We start from the raw sequence: 17,183 nt of genomic DNA on the forward strand, positions 1-17,183 counted from the left end.
AGGCAGGAGAATCACTTGAACCCGGGAGGCGGAGGTTGCAGTGAGCCGAGAGTGCACCATTGCACTCCAGCCTGGTGCTGGGTGACAGTGTGAGGCTGTCTCAAAAAAAAAAGAAAAGAAAAGAAAAGGAAGAAGAAAAAAGAAGGAAGAAAGAAGGAAGAAGGAAGAAGGAGGGAGGGAGGGAGGGAGGGAGGGAGGGAGGGAGGGAAGGAAGGAGGGAGGGAGGGACCATGGAGGCTTTGGTACCAGCACAAGTGTTAAGGCATTTAAGAGGGTGAAACAGCTGCCAAAAAGCTGAGACCTCGGGGTCCACCGTTCCTGGCCTCTGACAGACTGAGGCACAATTAACCCACAGAGGGCCAGGCTGCACCTGAGGCAGCACGGAGGTCAAGGTGGAAACCGAAATGAAATCCCAGAGGGGAATGACAGACAGGAGCGGTGTTTTTAGGTGAGGGAGATGAGAACACTGGGAGTCTTAGAAACAGGACAGAAGGCAGCCAAAGGAGTTGGGAGGCCTTAGCGAGGACACAAGAGGAAGAGGGAACCAGGAGACGGCCTCCCAGGGCCGAGGGCGGGTCACACGGAGAAGAATCAGACTTACTCCTGCGTACCTGAAATGCTCTAGAGTCAGACAGACGCAGTGGCGCAATATAGGATCTGGCCAAGAGCTGGAAGCATCCCCAGTCGTGGTCTGGAGGAAGGACCCCTGAACTGGCTGGGTGTGGTGGTCACGCCTGACATCCCAGCACTTTGGCAGGCTGAAGCAGGTGGATCACATGAGGTCGGGAGTTTGAGACCAGCCTGGCTAATGTGGCAAAACCCCATTTCTACTAAAAATACAACAAAATTAGCCAGGCATGGTGGCGGGCACCTGTAGTCCCAGCTACTCGGGAGGCTGAGGGAGGAGAATGGCTTGAACCTGGGAGGCGGAGGTTGCAGTGAGCCAAGATCACACCACTGCACTCCAGCTTGGGTGACAGAGCGAGACTCTGTCTAAAAAAAAACAAAAACAAAAACAACCTCTGTACTGAGGGTTAGAGTGTGGACTGGATGAATTTCAGAGGGTCCTTCCCAAATCCTAAGAATCCATCATGACCATGCCCCTAACGTCTGGATTTCTTACCAACCTCACATGAGACATAGGACAGTCTCCCTGTCTCCTTTCTGCGCCATACTCATGCGATCAATTCTTTCATTCTCCTGAAGACAGAGCTCCAGACGTTTCCCAAGGAACACTCCACTTTTAGAGGAAATCAAGTTTTGAAAACCCTTTTGGAATGTCTGGAATGGGAAGTCTACAGATAAAGAAAGGAGGTGAACTAGGAGGCCTGGAGGGCATGGGAGAGGCCGCTAATGAGGACAAAGTTTTTCAGTGGTGATCAAAGTGCTCTTAGATTACAGTGGTGTTTACACAACTCTGTAAATGTGGTAAAAGCACCAAGTTGTAAGCTTTAAATAGGTGTGTAAGTTACACAACAATAAAGCTGTTTTTCCAAAAACCTCCTCTGGGCACTCATCCAGAGGAGTTTCTGTGTCACAATTGTCCTTGGGAGCATTTCTCTAGAGGCCACCAGTTATCCCGGGCAGCGTGGTGGTCTCTTTCTAGTGGAAAGACTGAATATTAACCCAGCCTTTTCTCTCCACCAGAGCGTGGAGCCTAAACGAGACCTCCATTCATCTATCTCACTGCCCAGGCTGACCAGGTACTTCGCCAATGCTGTCAGCGCAGCGTGCCAACAGCCATGGGGTCAAGTGACTCACCTGCTCCTGGCACAGGGTCAAGTCAAGTTAAGAAGCTGAACCCAAGACTGGGTACCCTGAGTCCAGCGGTGTCAAACACCCCCTGGAACCTGGCAGATGGCACTCTGGGCCCTGCTAGCCACTGGCTGGCAACCCAACGGCAGTCACATGAGAGCTGTCAGTAAGAAGAGCCGAGAGGTGACAAAGGCCCCGCATCCACATCCCCTCAGGACAGGGAGGAGACTGGAGATGAGTGGGGAGCCCCCTCCAGTCCACTCGGCCCATAACCCACCTTGTTAAAGACCCTGGTGAAGGAGGCAGCGTGTCATTCCATTGACAACCAATGTGTTCTTGGAATGTGTCCCTACCCTGAGCTTTTCCCAGGAGAAAGAATGCCAAATCTGTTTGGCACTGACCAGAGCCCTGCTTTGGATGGCAAGGGGTATTTTTAGAAATCGCGGGAAAGCTGTGCACGTCTCGTGTGGCCTCTTGACAGGCGGCAGCGGGTGCCAGATCTACGCAGCCACAGAGCCTGCCTGAAGCCCTCTACGAGAGTCACCGCTCTCAGAAACGTCCTCAGCACACCACACTCTGGGTCTCGCCCAGGCAGCGCTAGCCGGGCACACTTCGTGGACTCACTCAGCAGGCTTCACTCGCTCGAGTCGGCAGCTTCACACAGCACGCTTGCCCACCAGAAACAAAGGGGTGTCTGTGTTTTCTACACACACGTGCACGCACACACACACACACACACACACACACACACACACACACACATACCACACACAGGTACACATTTCAACAGCTCAGCTCAACACATCAGGGCTGAGGAAAAAGACTAGAAACTATGCCGCGAAAGGAACGCGTTAAAGAAACATTCTGCAGCTGCTGAAGGGAAGGGCAGGGTGGACAACATCACAAGGGGACATTTAAGATTTTTCATGACCTACCTGAAGCCCTGGCTGCTCCCAAAACAGTGGAACCGAGCCTCTGATCTGGACAAAAGATGACACTCCATCGTCCATGTAAATCGTCTGCGGCACAAGGAAACAGAAGGGAGAGGGCTTCTCAATGAAACCGAATGTCCTGGGCTGGGTAACCGGATCCAGCTGCCTGTGACCTGACACCAGCCGGAATGAAGGGCAGACAGTGGACTTCAGCGTCCTCTGCTCCCCCACCTGGCGTGGTTGGCGATGCTTCCTGACCTCTGGCTGGATGCTGGATGGGCATGCTGGCTGTTGACCAGCCTCCGAAGAAGGGTGTGCAGGGGGATCGCACCTCCCAGGGTCTCCGGGAATTCACACTTCTAGGGCACAATCTTATCACTGCCCTGAAAATCCCAGCCACAACCCTGTGCCACCCCTTTTGTGAATAGAAGCCAATGTGTTCTGGAATTTCCCTTCCTTATGGCCCTCTATTTTTACCTTGGCGAATAGCTAAGCAGCAGAGAGCTATTAGGGAAGGACTGGATGAAATAAAGGGCACCCGTGATAGCCAAAAGACCTCACGGACTGTGCCAGCCAGTCTTAGACTTGACAATACAAGAATCAGCTTGACTGTGCACTTGGTCCTGGCCCTGCCCCACTGTGTTCTTAAACACACCACCCAGTCAGCACACATAACACGGTTTCCAAAGGCTTCCAGTGCGACAGCACCTGCAGAGAAACAAATGATCCTTACACTTTAAGACATCTATCTCCTCCCCACCCACATGCACAGCTATTTCAGAGTGTGCCTGCAGGCCTCTGATGGCTGCAAGGGAGTGTCAAAAGGACAGGAAGTACGATCCTGAGCGCCAGCGGGGGCAGGCGGTGGTGCTTATCAGATGCGGGGCCTTTATCTGCGCAACTCTAGCCTGGCCTGGCAGGGTGGCCTGGGCGCTGCTGTGGTCCTTTCCGTTCCTCACCGGCCTGCTCCCTTACAGGGTAGCTTTCCATGCAGGCAAGATCATGCTCAGATCACACAGGCATGAGTCACTCTGCAGTGGAGGACCTGAAAATTAGACCCACTGTTTTCCCGGACCACAGGAATTACCAGAGCCTGGAATCTGTAATTGTCAAACTGGAATTCTATTCTTTAATCTCTGAAGGGAAAATGCATGCGTTAAGAACTTGAGTCTGTTTCCAGGGATTGAGTACCAGCAAAGTTGTGATGCTCCATTCTTCTATTAACAAAACAGAATAAAATAGCAGGTTGCTTGAATGGCTGTAGACGTAGTTGACTACCATGAAATTAGTTAGATACAACTGACCAGCATGTGTGACCTGCACAGGCCCACGTTCCTGGAAAAGAAACCAATGAGGTCAATGTTTGTATATAAAGACAATGTTTAACAATACCCAGGCTGGGCGTGGTGGCTCACGCCCACAATTCCACCACTTTGGGAGGCCAAGGTGGGAGGCTGGCTTGAGCCCAAAAGTTCGACACCAGCCTGGGTGATAAAGTGAGACCCCCATCTCTACAAAAACAACTTTTTAAAAGTTAGCCAGGTATGGTGAGGCATGCCTGTAGTCCCAGCTACTCGGGAGGCTGAGGCAAGAAAATCACTTGAGCCCAGGAGGATGAGGCTGCAGTGAGCTATGACTGCACCACTGCACTCCAGCTGAGGCAACAGAGCGAGATCCAGAAAAACACCAAACAACAGAAACCAATGGACACCATCTATTTCGCTGAGAAATGTCTCCCTTCACTCTGACTGCCATGTGCTCACAATGCAACTTTCAGCGTCAGGCCAGGCTCCTCTTGAGCTGAGATGCGCTCAGGACCAGCTTCTGAAAACACTGAGGGCGGTCTGTGCTCTGCATGCCCCTCCCTGCCCACACTGGAGCAAGAAGAAAGGAGCTCCAAAGTCCTCCACCCGGTCCTCCACAGGGAAACGGGCTACCCATCCTATCATCAGGACTAACTTCTCTGTTCCCAAGGCGATGGGCATAACTCGACCGTCAAACGCAAGTGATGCGTTTCCATTCTGGGCGAACAGTTCTTACTGCCAGTGGAAGAAGTGACGTCTCACTTCACACATGTCATTTTAACAGAGGGCACTTGGGGTGGGGAGGCAGGCAGACAGCGGAAGCAGGAGACAAAGTGGGCACTAGTATTGGCACAAGCTGGGTCCGAATGCCACTTTGCAAACCCCCATTTTCCCAGCAGCGTGGCCCTGAGCACATGACTTCATCCTATTTCCTTCATCCACCTTCATCCTCAGTTTCCCTCTCTCTACATGAAGTTCATGTCAGCTTGTGCACAGAGAGGGGACAGGCAGTGAGGGATAAGTGAGGGGGCATAGTCCAAGCACAGGATAGCCACTCAAAAAATGGAGCTGTTTTCTCCTCCCCAGAGGCGCTGGCCCTATGAGTACACACAAGGGCACCTGCTGGGGTCGGAGAGAGTTGGGCCCTGGGAAGAAGGAGGGATCCAAGAAGGGATGGACGAGAGGTGGGAGGGAGACCAAGATCAGTGGGGCCACAGGAGGAAGAGACGGAGGCCAGGCCAGTGCCAAGATCCCAGACTGGGCAGCCAGAGGGCGACCCTGAGCAGCGCGTCCAGAGCAGTGAGAACAGAAACCAAATGGCCAGACAGAGAGGGTCGAGGCAGGAAAACTACAGATGTACATATCCCTTCTCCCTGAAAGGCTTTCTGCTGACCTTCTACTTCCAGTTACAGCATCTGCAAACCATTCTCTCCAAGTCTGCAATCCTGGGAGGACACACAGTCATCCTAACTCCCTGCATGAGTCAGTGGCCTTATCTTGAATAGCCAAATATTTATCTTCCATCCTTTTTTTTTTTTAAATACACTGAGGGGACTTTTTGGTCTTGTTTTTCTTCGTGGTGAGTCAGCACTGCAGAGCAAGCCCACCAGCTATGACTCAGCGGAGCCAAAAAGACTCAAGGCTTCAGGCTGAGATGCTATCTACACATGCACACAACATCTGTGCGTGCACATACACAACACGTGCAATCCACACACGTGTATACAACACACAAATTCACACACGGTACACATACACATGATGCACAAACAACACACATGACACCACACACATGCACACAAAAACACAACACGTCAGATGCATGTAACGCACATGGCACACATTACACCACACACATGCACAAACACAACACACACGTCACATGCACGTAACGTGGATAACACATCAACACACACCATGCGCACACCACACACAACATACATCAACACACACATGTACATGCAACATGCATAACACATCAACACACACACACCATGCACACACGCACACACACAGCATGCACACCTCAACACACACCATGCACACACCACATACATACATGCAACATGCACATCAACACACACACACACTGCATACATACATGCAACATGCACAACACCACACCATGCACACACCACATATACACACACTGCACACATACATGCAACATGCACATCAACACACACATCATACACATACAACCCCTGTGCACGCATACACACACACACACACACACACACACGGCCTGCCTTGGAGGAGGAGAATTATTTATTCCTCCTAGGAAACATGCTAAACCGAAGCAAAAGTGGAGGTGCCACAGGGCCCTCCTTTTCTGGCTCCCTGAGAATTAATTCCTGAGAAGCTGATCTGCCTGCCACTGCAGGGAGAAGTCCCCACTGCAGGGAACCGATCTGCTCCCAGTCTGGTTCCATCATTTGTTTGCCAGACGATGACCGCACAGCCACCTGTGTGCATGTCCACTTCCAAACGGCCAGCAGGCCTGGCTGGGGACCCTCTTTCCTCTGCAGAGGCCCCAGGCCAGTGTGACTTGGGGCAGCACCACGAGGGCTGACCTGCCTCCCCAGCACAGCCCTCCTTCCAACTGGAGGCTCAGCACTCATTTCCTCAAAGTTGCTGCCTGTACCCTGGGGAGAGGACGCCGAGATGCAGAGCCTGCCACTTCCTCAGCTGTCAGGTGGAGGGCAGGCCATGCCGCCTGTCAGAATGAGTCTACCCGAGTGGCTACAAAAGCAGCTTCGAGGTCTCCAGAAGCACTGGACAGTCTGCTCTTGTACCATAAGCAAAGCTGTGAGCTGCGTATGCAGGGCTTGCAACACCGTCCCGACCCGGGCCCTCAGTGGAGACTTTGCAAACTCAAGGGGGTAGGTCCCTCCCCTGAGGGACCACTCCAGAATCCCAGCTGATTGCCAGCGTCCGAAACAGGTGAATCTCAACAGGGTCGCAGGCAGGACCAGGCAGGTTTCCCTGTGGACCACACAGCCCGATCTTCATGGGGCTGCATCTCTGAGCTCAGCAAGGACCTGCAGGCCGAGCCAAGCTCCTCCCAGCCTTGCTCCCCTCTCCTGACTCAACCTAGAAGAACCGTCCTCAGCAGGCGGCCACGCAGCCAGGGTCGGCGGTAGGGCTGCCACTTCGCAGGAGCATACTAACTGTGCATTCCACTTAACATCATTTTTTTTTTTTTGAGACAGAGTCTTGCTCTGTCACCAGGTGGAGTGCAGAGATGCAATCTCAGCTCACTGCACCCTCTGCCTCACAGGTTCAAGAGATTCTCCTGCCTCAGCCTCTCAAGTAGCTGGGATTACAGGCGCACGCCACCATGCCCAGCTCCTTTTTTATATTTTAGTAGAGATGGGGTTTCACCATATTGGCCAGGATGGTCTTGATCTCCTGACCTCATGATCTGCCCACCTTGGCCTCCCAAACTGCTGGGATTACAGGCGTGAGCCACCACACCCGGCCACGTGTTTTGTGTTTTAAAAAACACTTAGATCAACCTAAGCATTCTGTACTGCTATAAAGTGCCATAAACAAAAACCCTCAGTGACTCCAGAGACAGGAAGAGGGGGCTCCCTTGCCACATACAAGTGAAGCAACATGAGTTTCTTGCTTTTGAGGATCAGCCACTTCCCTCCAGCCATCTCTGTACCTCCTGCCTCCGAAATGTTTTAGAACACAGGCTGTCACACCTGTGTTTTTGGCTTGGAAGAATGCTGACCCCCCAGTGGGCTGGTGCCCTCGTCCTATGTGTGCAGGAGGCACGAGCTGTCTCTGCGCCTCCAGTTCGCCCGTGCTTTCCTTCCACTCCATGCCCACTGGCCTGCGCTGCGCACGCTTCTCCCTGCCCTGGCTCTGTGGTGCTTCTCCTCGCCCTCCAGGCAGGGGTTGCCAGCTGAACACTGCCTGTGGGAAGTACCACTCGGAAGGGCGGCGCCTGCCAGGGCCAGCCTCACCTGTCCCAGTCCTGCCTGCGCCTGAGTCACAACACCACTGCCCCCCATGCCCACCCGCCCGGGAGCAGAATCTGGAACCTGGCAGGCTCAATCACGCTTTGCTGAAGGTCATGCAGATAACCCTGGACTCGGTGCTGGGAAGTGGCAGCTCCCCTTCCTGGGCGGCCAGGCTGTCCGGGGTCTCTGATGGATGGGAGACACATCCTGAAATGTAGGCATCCAACCAAGAGCTGCTGTGGGTGCAAGGCCACCTTCCCGGGGCCCCGCTATGCGTCTCGTGTTAAAGAAGTCACCACAGGTTAAGTTACGCTCTCTGCGGGGGGCGGGGGCAGCGTCCACAGCTGCTGCATCCGTGGGTGAGTGGCAGATGGCGGTGCCCAGCTGTCTGTCAATGCCTGCTGCTCCTCAGAGTGAGGTCGGGTAGGGACTTCGTAGAGAGCAACCCTCCCTGTCTAGCCCAGAGCCCAGAGGAAGAAAAGGGACAAAAACCACACACTAGGAAGCCCACAAAGGTTTATGGGAGCCAAGAAATCCCTCCCCCAGCACCACAAGGAAGGGAGGTGGAGCACTGTCAATGGGGGGCCGGAGGGGCAGGCTGTTCATCTCTAAGGCCTCCGGGCTGTGCAGGGTAGGAGAGTCAGGTGATGTGGGGACAAGGTCCCCACCTCTGAGCTTTAACAAGGGAGCTGGCAACACAGGAGACAATGCCAGTCAGCAGGCACACGACACGAAGTGGCCAGAGCCCAGGCCCAGCCTGGTCTGCGGCAGGGCTCGCTGGTCTGTAAAAGTGACAAAGCAAAGATCGCAGCAGAGTTCCCCGCAGGCCACAGTCCTCGATCAGGAGCCGCATCCGCGTCCCAGGTGAGCTGCGTCCCTTCCAAATACCATACAGTGAAGTCCCAACTCCCAGCACCTCAGAACTTGTTTGCAAATAGTCTCTGCAGAAGTGGCGGGTTAAGATGAGGACAGGTGGAGCAGGGTGGGTCCCTGACCCAGCACGACTGGAGTCCTAGAGAGACAGGGGTGGAGGCAACCATGCTGGAGACACCGCGGCCCTGGGCAGAGGTGGCCATGCTGGAGACACCGCAGCACTGCCGACACCTGGGTCACAGACTTGCAGTCTCCAGTCTCCAGGACTGGGAGAGAATAAGTGCATTGTTTTCAGCACCCAGTTTGGGGTACTTTATTACGGGCAGCCCCAGGAAGCTGTCTGCTTTTCTGCCTTAGAACGTGTGGTGTTTTAGGAAGGACAGTGACGCTGAAGGACAGTGCTTCCCAGTGACTTACTCGATGAGACCCCACTGAAAATACTATTTGAAATCCAAAGCCAGTATTTTAAAATAAAAGGAACGTGGTAATGAAGTGGGGCATGAGAGCAAAGGGAAGGGGCTGTCCCCGTGCAGACATCAGCCAGAAAAGAGAAACCACCCCAGCTGCGGCCACGGCTTCTTTCTCCTCTTTTTACAAATTTTTAAAATTTAACTTTTAAGTTCGGGGTACATGTGCAGGCTTGTTATATAGGTAAACTCACGTCATGTGGGTTTCTTGTACAGATGATTTTGTCACCCAGATGTTAAGCCTAGTGGCACCCATTAGTGATTTTTCCTGATCCTCTCCCTCCTCCCACCCTCTGACAGGCCCCAGTGTGTGTTGTTCCCCTCCATGTGTCCATGTGCTCTCATCATTGAGCTCCCACTTATAAGTGAGAACATATGGTGTTTGGTTTTCTGCTCCTGTGTTAGTTTGCTTAGGATAATAGCCTCCCGCTGCATCCATGTTGCTGCAAAAGACATGACCTCATTCCTTTTTAGGGCTGCATAGTATTCCGTGCTGTATATGTACCACATTTTCTTTATCCAGTCTACCACTGATGGACATTCTGGTTGATTCCATGTCTTTGCTATTGTGAACAGGTCTTTAAGGAATCACCACGTTGTTTTCCATGATGGTGGAACAAATTTACACTCCCACCAATGGTGTAGAAGTGTTCTTTTTTCTCTGCAACCTTGCCAGCATCTGCTATTTTTGACTTTTTAATAACAGCCATTCTGACTGGTGTGAGGGGGTTTCTCATCGTAGTTTTGATTCTCATTCCTCTAACGATCAGTGATGTTAAGCTTTTTTCCCATGACTATTGGCCACATGAATGCCTTCTTTTGAAAAGTGTCTATACTGTATTTATGTCCTTTGTCCAGTTTTCAATGTTTTTTTTTTCTTCGAAATTTGTTTAAGTTCCTTATAAATTCTGGGTGTTAGACCTCTGTCAGATGCATAGTTTGCAAAAATCTTCTCCCATTTGGTAGGTTGTTTATTCATTCTGTTGATAGTTTCTTCAGCTGTGCAGAAGCTCTTTAGTTTGATTAGATTCATATTCCTCAAAATAACAAGAGCCATCTATGAGAAATCCACAGCCAACATCATACTGAATGGGCAACAGCTGGAAACCCACACAGGGCAAGGATGCCCTCTCTCACTACACCTAGTAAACATACTAATAGTGTTAGAAATTTTGACCAGGGCAGTCAGGCAAGAGAAAGAAATAAAGGGCATCTCAATAGGAAGAGAGAAATCAAACTAACCCTGTTTGCAGACAACATGATTCTGTATCTAGAAAACACCATAGTCTCAGCCCAAAAGCTCCTAAACCTGATAAACAGCTTTAGCAAAGTCTCAGGATACAAAATCAATACACCAACAACTGTCAAACGGAGAGCCAAATCAGGAAGAGTCCCATTTACAATTGCCATGAGAAGAATAAAATACCTAGCTATACAGCTGATGAGGGAGGTGAAAGATCTCTACGAGAATTACAAAGTCTGCTCAAAGAAATTGGAGATGACACAAATAGAAAAACATTCCATGCTCATGGATAAGAAGAATCAATATCGTTAAAATGGCCATAATGCCCAAAGCAATTTATGGATTCAATGCTATTCCTATTAAACTACCATTGACATTCTTCATAGAACTAGAAAAAACCATTTTAAAATTCATATGGAACCAAAATAGAGCCCAAATAGCCAAGGCAATCCTAAGCAAAAAGAACAAAGCTGGAGGCATCGCACTACTCAACTTCAAACTATACTACAGGGCTACAGTAACCAAAACAGCATGGTACTGGCACAAAAACAGATACATAGACCAATGGAACAGAATAGACAACCCAGAAATAAGGCCATACACCTACAACCATCTGATCTTCGACAAACCTGACAAAAACAAGCAATGGCGAAAGAACTCCCTATTCAATAAATGGTGCTGGGATAACCGGCTAGCCACATGCAGAATACTGAAACAGGACCCCTTCCTTACACCATATACAAAAATCAACTCAAGATGGCTTAAAGACGTGAATGTAAAACCCAAAACTATAAAAACCCTGGAAGACAACCTAGGCAATACCATTCTGGACACAGGAACAGTCAAAGACTTCATGATGAAGATGCCAAAAGCAATCTCATTTTATTTATTTATTTATTTTTAAAAGATGGGGTTTCACCATGTTGGTCAGGCTGGTCTTGAACTCCCGACCTCAGTGATCCGCCTGCCGTGGCCTCCAAAGTGCTTGGATTACAAGCGTGAGCCACCACACCCAGCCAGCAATCTCATTTTTAAGCAGATATTTATGTAACAGCCTCGTTGACAGCCACGGTGCAGACATTATGAGAAGAATTACAGGCAAGTGACTGCACCTGCTGCTCATGTTAGGGCCCCTGCTCTGATGTTCCTCTGGGTGGAGCCTCCTCCTCTCTGTGCCCACCCTCTGAACGCTGGAGCAGGCAGAACATCCCACACAGTAAAGGCAGGTGTTCAACTCTATGCTGGATTAAAGCGGCCGAAGTCCACATAAAGAGTTCCTCTCGTAGCAGCGGCAGTGAGGAGGGACGCAAAGCCACACCTTCACTCAGTAAACACAGGGCGCCCAGCTTGCCCAGCAGGAGCACTGTACCTGTGCCTTATGGGGCTTCCTTTCTCACGGCTTATGCCATTGGTATTCCACATGGTGGCCTTATCTTACAGATTGCAAGTTAGAGCAAAAATTAAAAAGCTGTAAGACAGCATCTCTGGGAATGAGAACAGAATTTAGAAAAAAATCCAGGAGAAATTAAGCAGATGGCTATATTCTAGGGAAGCGATGGGAGCGGCTGCTAAACACACAGATTTCACAGCTCCCGGCGCTAATACTGGCTTCCAGGAGAAGCTTCAGCTGATTTAGAGTAAAAAATAATGGTTTCTTCTTTCATCCACCCATTGTATTGATCTACTTATTTTTGTCCAAAATTTTTTTTTCAAACCCTATTGGTTCATCTATCAGCTGCTCTTGGAATAACTTCCCACCTTTCATGACCATGGCAAAAATTCCTGATTCCTTTTAGTTAAAAATACCTCGGCTAAGCAGCGTTTCCCTGCATGAGATGTGAATCAGAAACGATACACCATGCAAACCAGAGGTCACATTCTCACACGGAGTGCAATTACATGTGCTGTTCTCTACTACAGGAGGGAGCCTGATCAGAGACCATCACAGATACACCACGGCCCCTTCTGCCCCAAATGGAAAGCACGTGTGCAAGAGCTGCAGCCACTCGGAGCCATTCGGTGCCACAGATGGGCTGGGGCACTCACCTGCTCTGTCTCCACGAAGTTGGACACATGGCCATCGTCGTTCACGCCGCGGGTGTGGAAGCGAGCTCCGACGCGCTCGCAGCTAACGCGAGAGATGAGGCAGGCCTTGGCCTGCTTGTGGGAGGCGTACACGGTGCGGATGGTGACCACCCCACAGATGACCTTCAGCAGCCAGTCACAGCATCTCACCTGGTGCTGCCTCAAGGGCACGTGCAACAGCTGGTTCCTGCAAAACAGAGCCCCACACCAATTCTGGTCACCTGACATCCTCCAGCACACGCTGTCTGGAAAGCGAGTGTGGCTGAAGAACAGGCAGAGGCGGGGGGAGGGGGGGTGCACACGGTGCAGCATTTTGGGTCAGCAAGAGCGTGCTGCTCCCCAGTGGACTCTGCACTTGAGATGTACAGATCTGGGAAATTCATGTGCTTCAGAGAGATCCCAAATAGCAGGGGCACTGTGTCATGTACAGGAGGATGGCCAGGGAGTCCTTTCCCAAAGCCACCACCAGGTCATCACCATCGGTCAGTGGAAGCAGCGCTGGAGAGTGAGCCGGGGTGCACCTTTCGGGGCATTGCAAAGGGGCCTCCGGTCAGCCCCGTGGGCCCCACAGTTTTTATTGCAGGCCCCATCAGTAAAAAATTAATCGGTAAAAAATTAAATGATTAAATAATCATTTAATGACAAATAAGATAAACGATTAAAAATCATATTAACTATGGGAACCGTTATTTAAACTATGCACATATCCACACACATGCACCATGGGATGAATATGATGAGAGCACTACAAAGCAATCCAAAATAAAAAAGGATCCGAGGAAAATAAAATGTAACAAAAGTTCTAGTATTTCCTCTCTGCCTGGTGGACCGTTCTAGGCTCTGGATTCCATGATGATAATGACATAATATCACTATGTCATGATATATATGACGTTATAGACATGATTTATATGATGATCATTATATATATGTGTGAATGACATAAAGATAAATGTCAAGTGACAGTCGACATTTATCCTGTGCACTGAGCCCCATTCTAAGTACTTTGGGGTGGATTAACTCATTTCACCCTTGAAGTGACCCTAAGTGAAAGGTATCATCACTGACCCCATTTTACAAATAAAGAAACTGAGGCACAGAGAAGTAAAGTACTTGTCTAAGGCCACAAAGCCAGCTAGTGGTGGCATGGAGCTCGGAGACCATGCTCTTCACCCCGAGCCTTTCTTGATGGGGCCTACGTTTCCATTTGTGCCCGTCAACAGTCACATCGTTCTCACATCCCTGAGACTGGCTTGGCCCGCTTGCTTCAGCACCCAGGGGACCTGACTGGTACCATTCTGAGGCCCCATACTCACTCCCAGGGAGGATGACCCACCCCACGCCCTCTTCCAGGGCACTGAGTGAATCTAGATCACAGCGCCCTACTTGTTTAAAAAGGGAATGCAATTCCTGTCCTTGAGGCTTCCTCAAAGACAGCGGCAGCGTTGTCTCACTGCTGGAAATCTGTACTGTGGGCTCTGAGGGGTCCCAGGGGGCTTCTCCAAGCTCCCTGCTTTCAGGTCAGCCTCCCCAGCTGCGACCAAAGCCACATGCACCCCCACAGGAAGTACAGCCTGCGCCTGACCCCATCTGAGGTCGCATAGCCCCAGCATTCCTCTGCTTGAAAAATGATTATGAAGCATTGCTGTACAAAACCATATGTCCTTCTTCCAAATCGCTCCTCAAATTCAGACAATAAGCCAGATTCAGAAACACACATACTAAATCTGCAAGTGGCATCAAGGCAAAGCCTCCAGAATAGTCCAGAGTCTGCCAGCTGTACAGTTGTGGCCACTATCACCAGGACTCAGGAGGAGAAACCTTTTGCCAAGTGGACAACACTTAAATCAGCCTTGTTTCTAATGACACTGCCTGACCCTCTGGCGGGAGGATGGCTCATCCTCAAACTCTTTGAGGAAGATCCTCAAAGAGTTTCCTCCCAGGACCTGATTGTACTGGGAAGCAACTGTCAGTGTGATCAATTACCAGCCCAGAAAGATGACATCACCCGGCTGCTCACTCTCCCTTAAGTGCTGGCCACGCTCAGCATTGACCCCATCTGACTCCTGCTGTGGGTCTCCAGACCTCAGGCGCTGCACCACAACAGCAGGCGTGTAGGCAGTCAAGCCCAGGACCACGCTGCCTGTGGTGATTCAGTTGTGGTCAGTCCTAGGGGCTCCACCCTGTGCCCCAAAACCACGCCCTGGCGTGTTACAGCTGAGGAGCCTGGCAACCTTGAGGAGTTACTTCCGCCTCTCCCTTCAGAAAGGGACACCCTGGGGCTCCTCCTTCCAAGCTCCCTCAGCCTCCACCTTGTGAATCCCCCCGCCTCACTTTGTTAGCACCCCTCACACCTCCAGCCACAGAGCTGGCGTGCGATGAGAAGTTGCAAAGGTGCTGGTGCAATTCAGATACCCCAAGGATCCCCTATGGGTCCCAGGGACCCTCACCGCCGCCGAGCGCTCTCACCTCCGCTCACCTGACAGTTCAGGTTTAACATAGCTTCATGGTGTCCGCACGAAGATACCTCATAATACATAGCCCCTCTGTGTGTAAGCGTGGCTGCCGTTAGGGGAACACGCCTAGCTCCAGGGGCACCTGCTAGGCCCTGTAGAATGGAACTAGCGATTCACAGAAATGCCATCCCCTGGAGCCTGCCACTCAACCTGTGGTCTACAGACAAGCAGCACTGAAATGCAGAGTCCTGGGCCCAGCCCAGACTTGCCATCCCAGAATCTGCATTTTTAGTGAGATCAACAGGAGATTCACAATTATATATATATTTTATATAAATTTATATATATAAATTTTATATTTTATTTTTATTATTTATTTATTTTTTAAAGACAGTCTCACTCTGTCACCCAGGCTGGAGTGCAATGGTGTGATCTCAGCTCACTGCAACCTCCACCTCCCGAGTTCAAGTGATTCTCCTGCCTCAGCCTCCCAAGTAGCTGGGATTACAGGTGCATACCACTAAATCCAGCTAATTTTTTTTTTTTTTATCTTTAGTAGAGATGGGGTTTTGCCATGTTGGTAAGGCTGGTCTTGAACTGCTGACCTCAGGTGATTGGCCCGCCTCAGCCTCCCAGAGTGCTGGGATTACAGGCGTGAGGCCTCTGTGCCTAGCCTTAATTCATATGTGTTTTAGAATCTGAGCACATTACTGCCCCAAAATATCCACAATACTAGAGAACCAAAGAGGATGTGGATGTAGGAAGCATTGGGATGGACACAGGGATGTGGGGAGGGTCCCCTTCTCCCAGCAGAAGTCAGGAATTCACTTGTGGGGCATCCAAAGCACCATGGCCAGAGGAAAACCTATGCATGCCTCTGGCAAAGAGAGAGAGGCACAAACAGGCCAGAAATAAAACCTTGCTAGTCCCATCTCAGAGCTGGGAAAACTGACACAGCTTCAAAGGGCAGACGCTGGATTCTAAAACATTGCATTACATGAGGTTCACTGGAACCACGCCAACAGCGGGACTTGCCTCATTTTTGCTTCTGCCTGGCATCTTCAGGCATCAGTGCAAATCTGACGGAAAGAGCCTATGTCCAGAAAGGCCAATAGATAATTTACGTATTTACAGAGTCGTCCACGCTTGTCTGTGTCCTGCCGTGGAGTAAAAAAGCGCCAAGAGACCCTAAACGTGCAGAAATCCAGCCGCCTTCACCTGGGCTCCGGGACTAGCCTTAGGTCCCCTTGGGCAGGCTGACTCAGCTTCCCCGTTGATGGGGCTGGTTTAGCGTTGTAATGACCAGCTTGGGACCCAGAGCCAGAAGGCCTGGGTTCAAATCCTCACTCAGCCACTTACTAAGTGTGTGGAGTTTGGCAAAATTTTCTTGACTACTGATGCCTAAGTCTATCTGTAAAATGGGGTAACAGAGCCTCCACATAATTATTATAAAGGTTTTTATTGTAAGGATGAGTTACTACCAGCAGAGAGTGTTTAGCACGGGGACCCGAACACAGCGCTCTCTGAGCATCAGCAGTAAACAGCTGCACACTGGAGATAACCATGGTTGAGAAGACTCAAAGAACCAACCCAGGCAGAAGCACTGAGCTCAGCACCCGGGACTGAGGGAGCACTCGGCAGACACTGGCTCCTGTGTTTTTTACTTACGGAGCAGGGTTTGGTTTTGTTTAGTTTCTTTTCTTCTTTCTCTTTCTCTTTCCCTCCCTCCCTCCCTCCCTCTGTCTTTATTTCTTTCTTTTTGAGATATAGTCTCGCTCTGTTGCCCAGGCTGGAGCGCAGTGGCACCATCTCCACTCACTATAACCGCCGCTTCCTGGGTTCAAGTGATTCTCCTATCTCACCCTCCCGAGTAGCTAGGATTATAGGCATGTGCCACCACACCTGGCTAATTTTTGTATTTTTAGTAGAGACAGGGTTTCATTATGTTGGCCAGGCTGGTCTGGAACTCCTGACCTCAGGTGATCCACCCACCTTGGCCTCCCAAAGTGCTGGGATTACAGGCGTGAGCCACCGTGCCTGGCCATATATATATATATGTGTGTGTGTATATATATATATATATATATATATATATAT

The 17,183-nt window shown here is 50.5% G+C and overlaps 1 protein-coding gene across 8 annotated transcripts in view; it reads right to left on the reverse strand.

Moving 5' to 3' along the window:
- SYNJ2 (synaptojanin 2) overlaps positions 1 to 17,183 on the reverse strand; it is a 121,530-nt gene that overhangs the window by 51,944 nt on the left and 52,403 nt on the right. For all 8 annotated transcript variants that reach the window (XR_005201804.1, XR_001828104.2, XM_017538567.2 and 5 more), the window contains 2 exons: positions 12,592 to 12,817; positions 2,691 to 2,774 (listed from right to left, as the gene is read on the reverse strand). Coding sequence is in view for 6 of the 8 variants with exons in the window: in XM_017538567.2 (XP_017394056.1) it covers positions 2,691 to 2,774; positions 12,592 to 12,817 (310 nt within the window). In the remaining 2 variants the exon portion in view is untranslated. The remainder of the gene's footprint in view (positions 1 to 2,690; positions 2,775 to 12,591; positions 12,818 to 17,183) is intronic.

The sequence above is a fragment of the Cebus imitator genome, unplaced genomic scaffold, assembly GCF_001604975.1.
Source record: "Cebus imitator isolate Cc_AM_T3 unplaced genomic scaffold, Cebus_imitator-1.0 Scaffold6, whole genome shotgun sequence".
In the NCBI taxonomy this organism is placed as follows: domain Eukaryota; kingdom Metazoa; phylum Chordata; class Mammalia; order Primates; family Cebidae; genus Cebus; species Cebus imitator.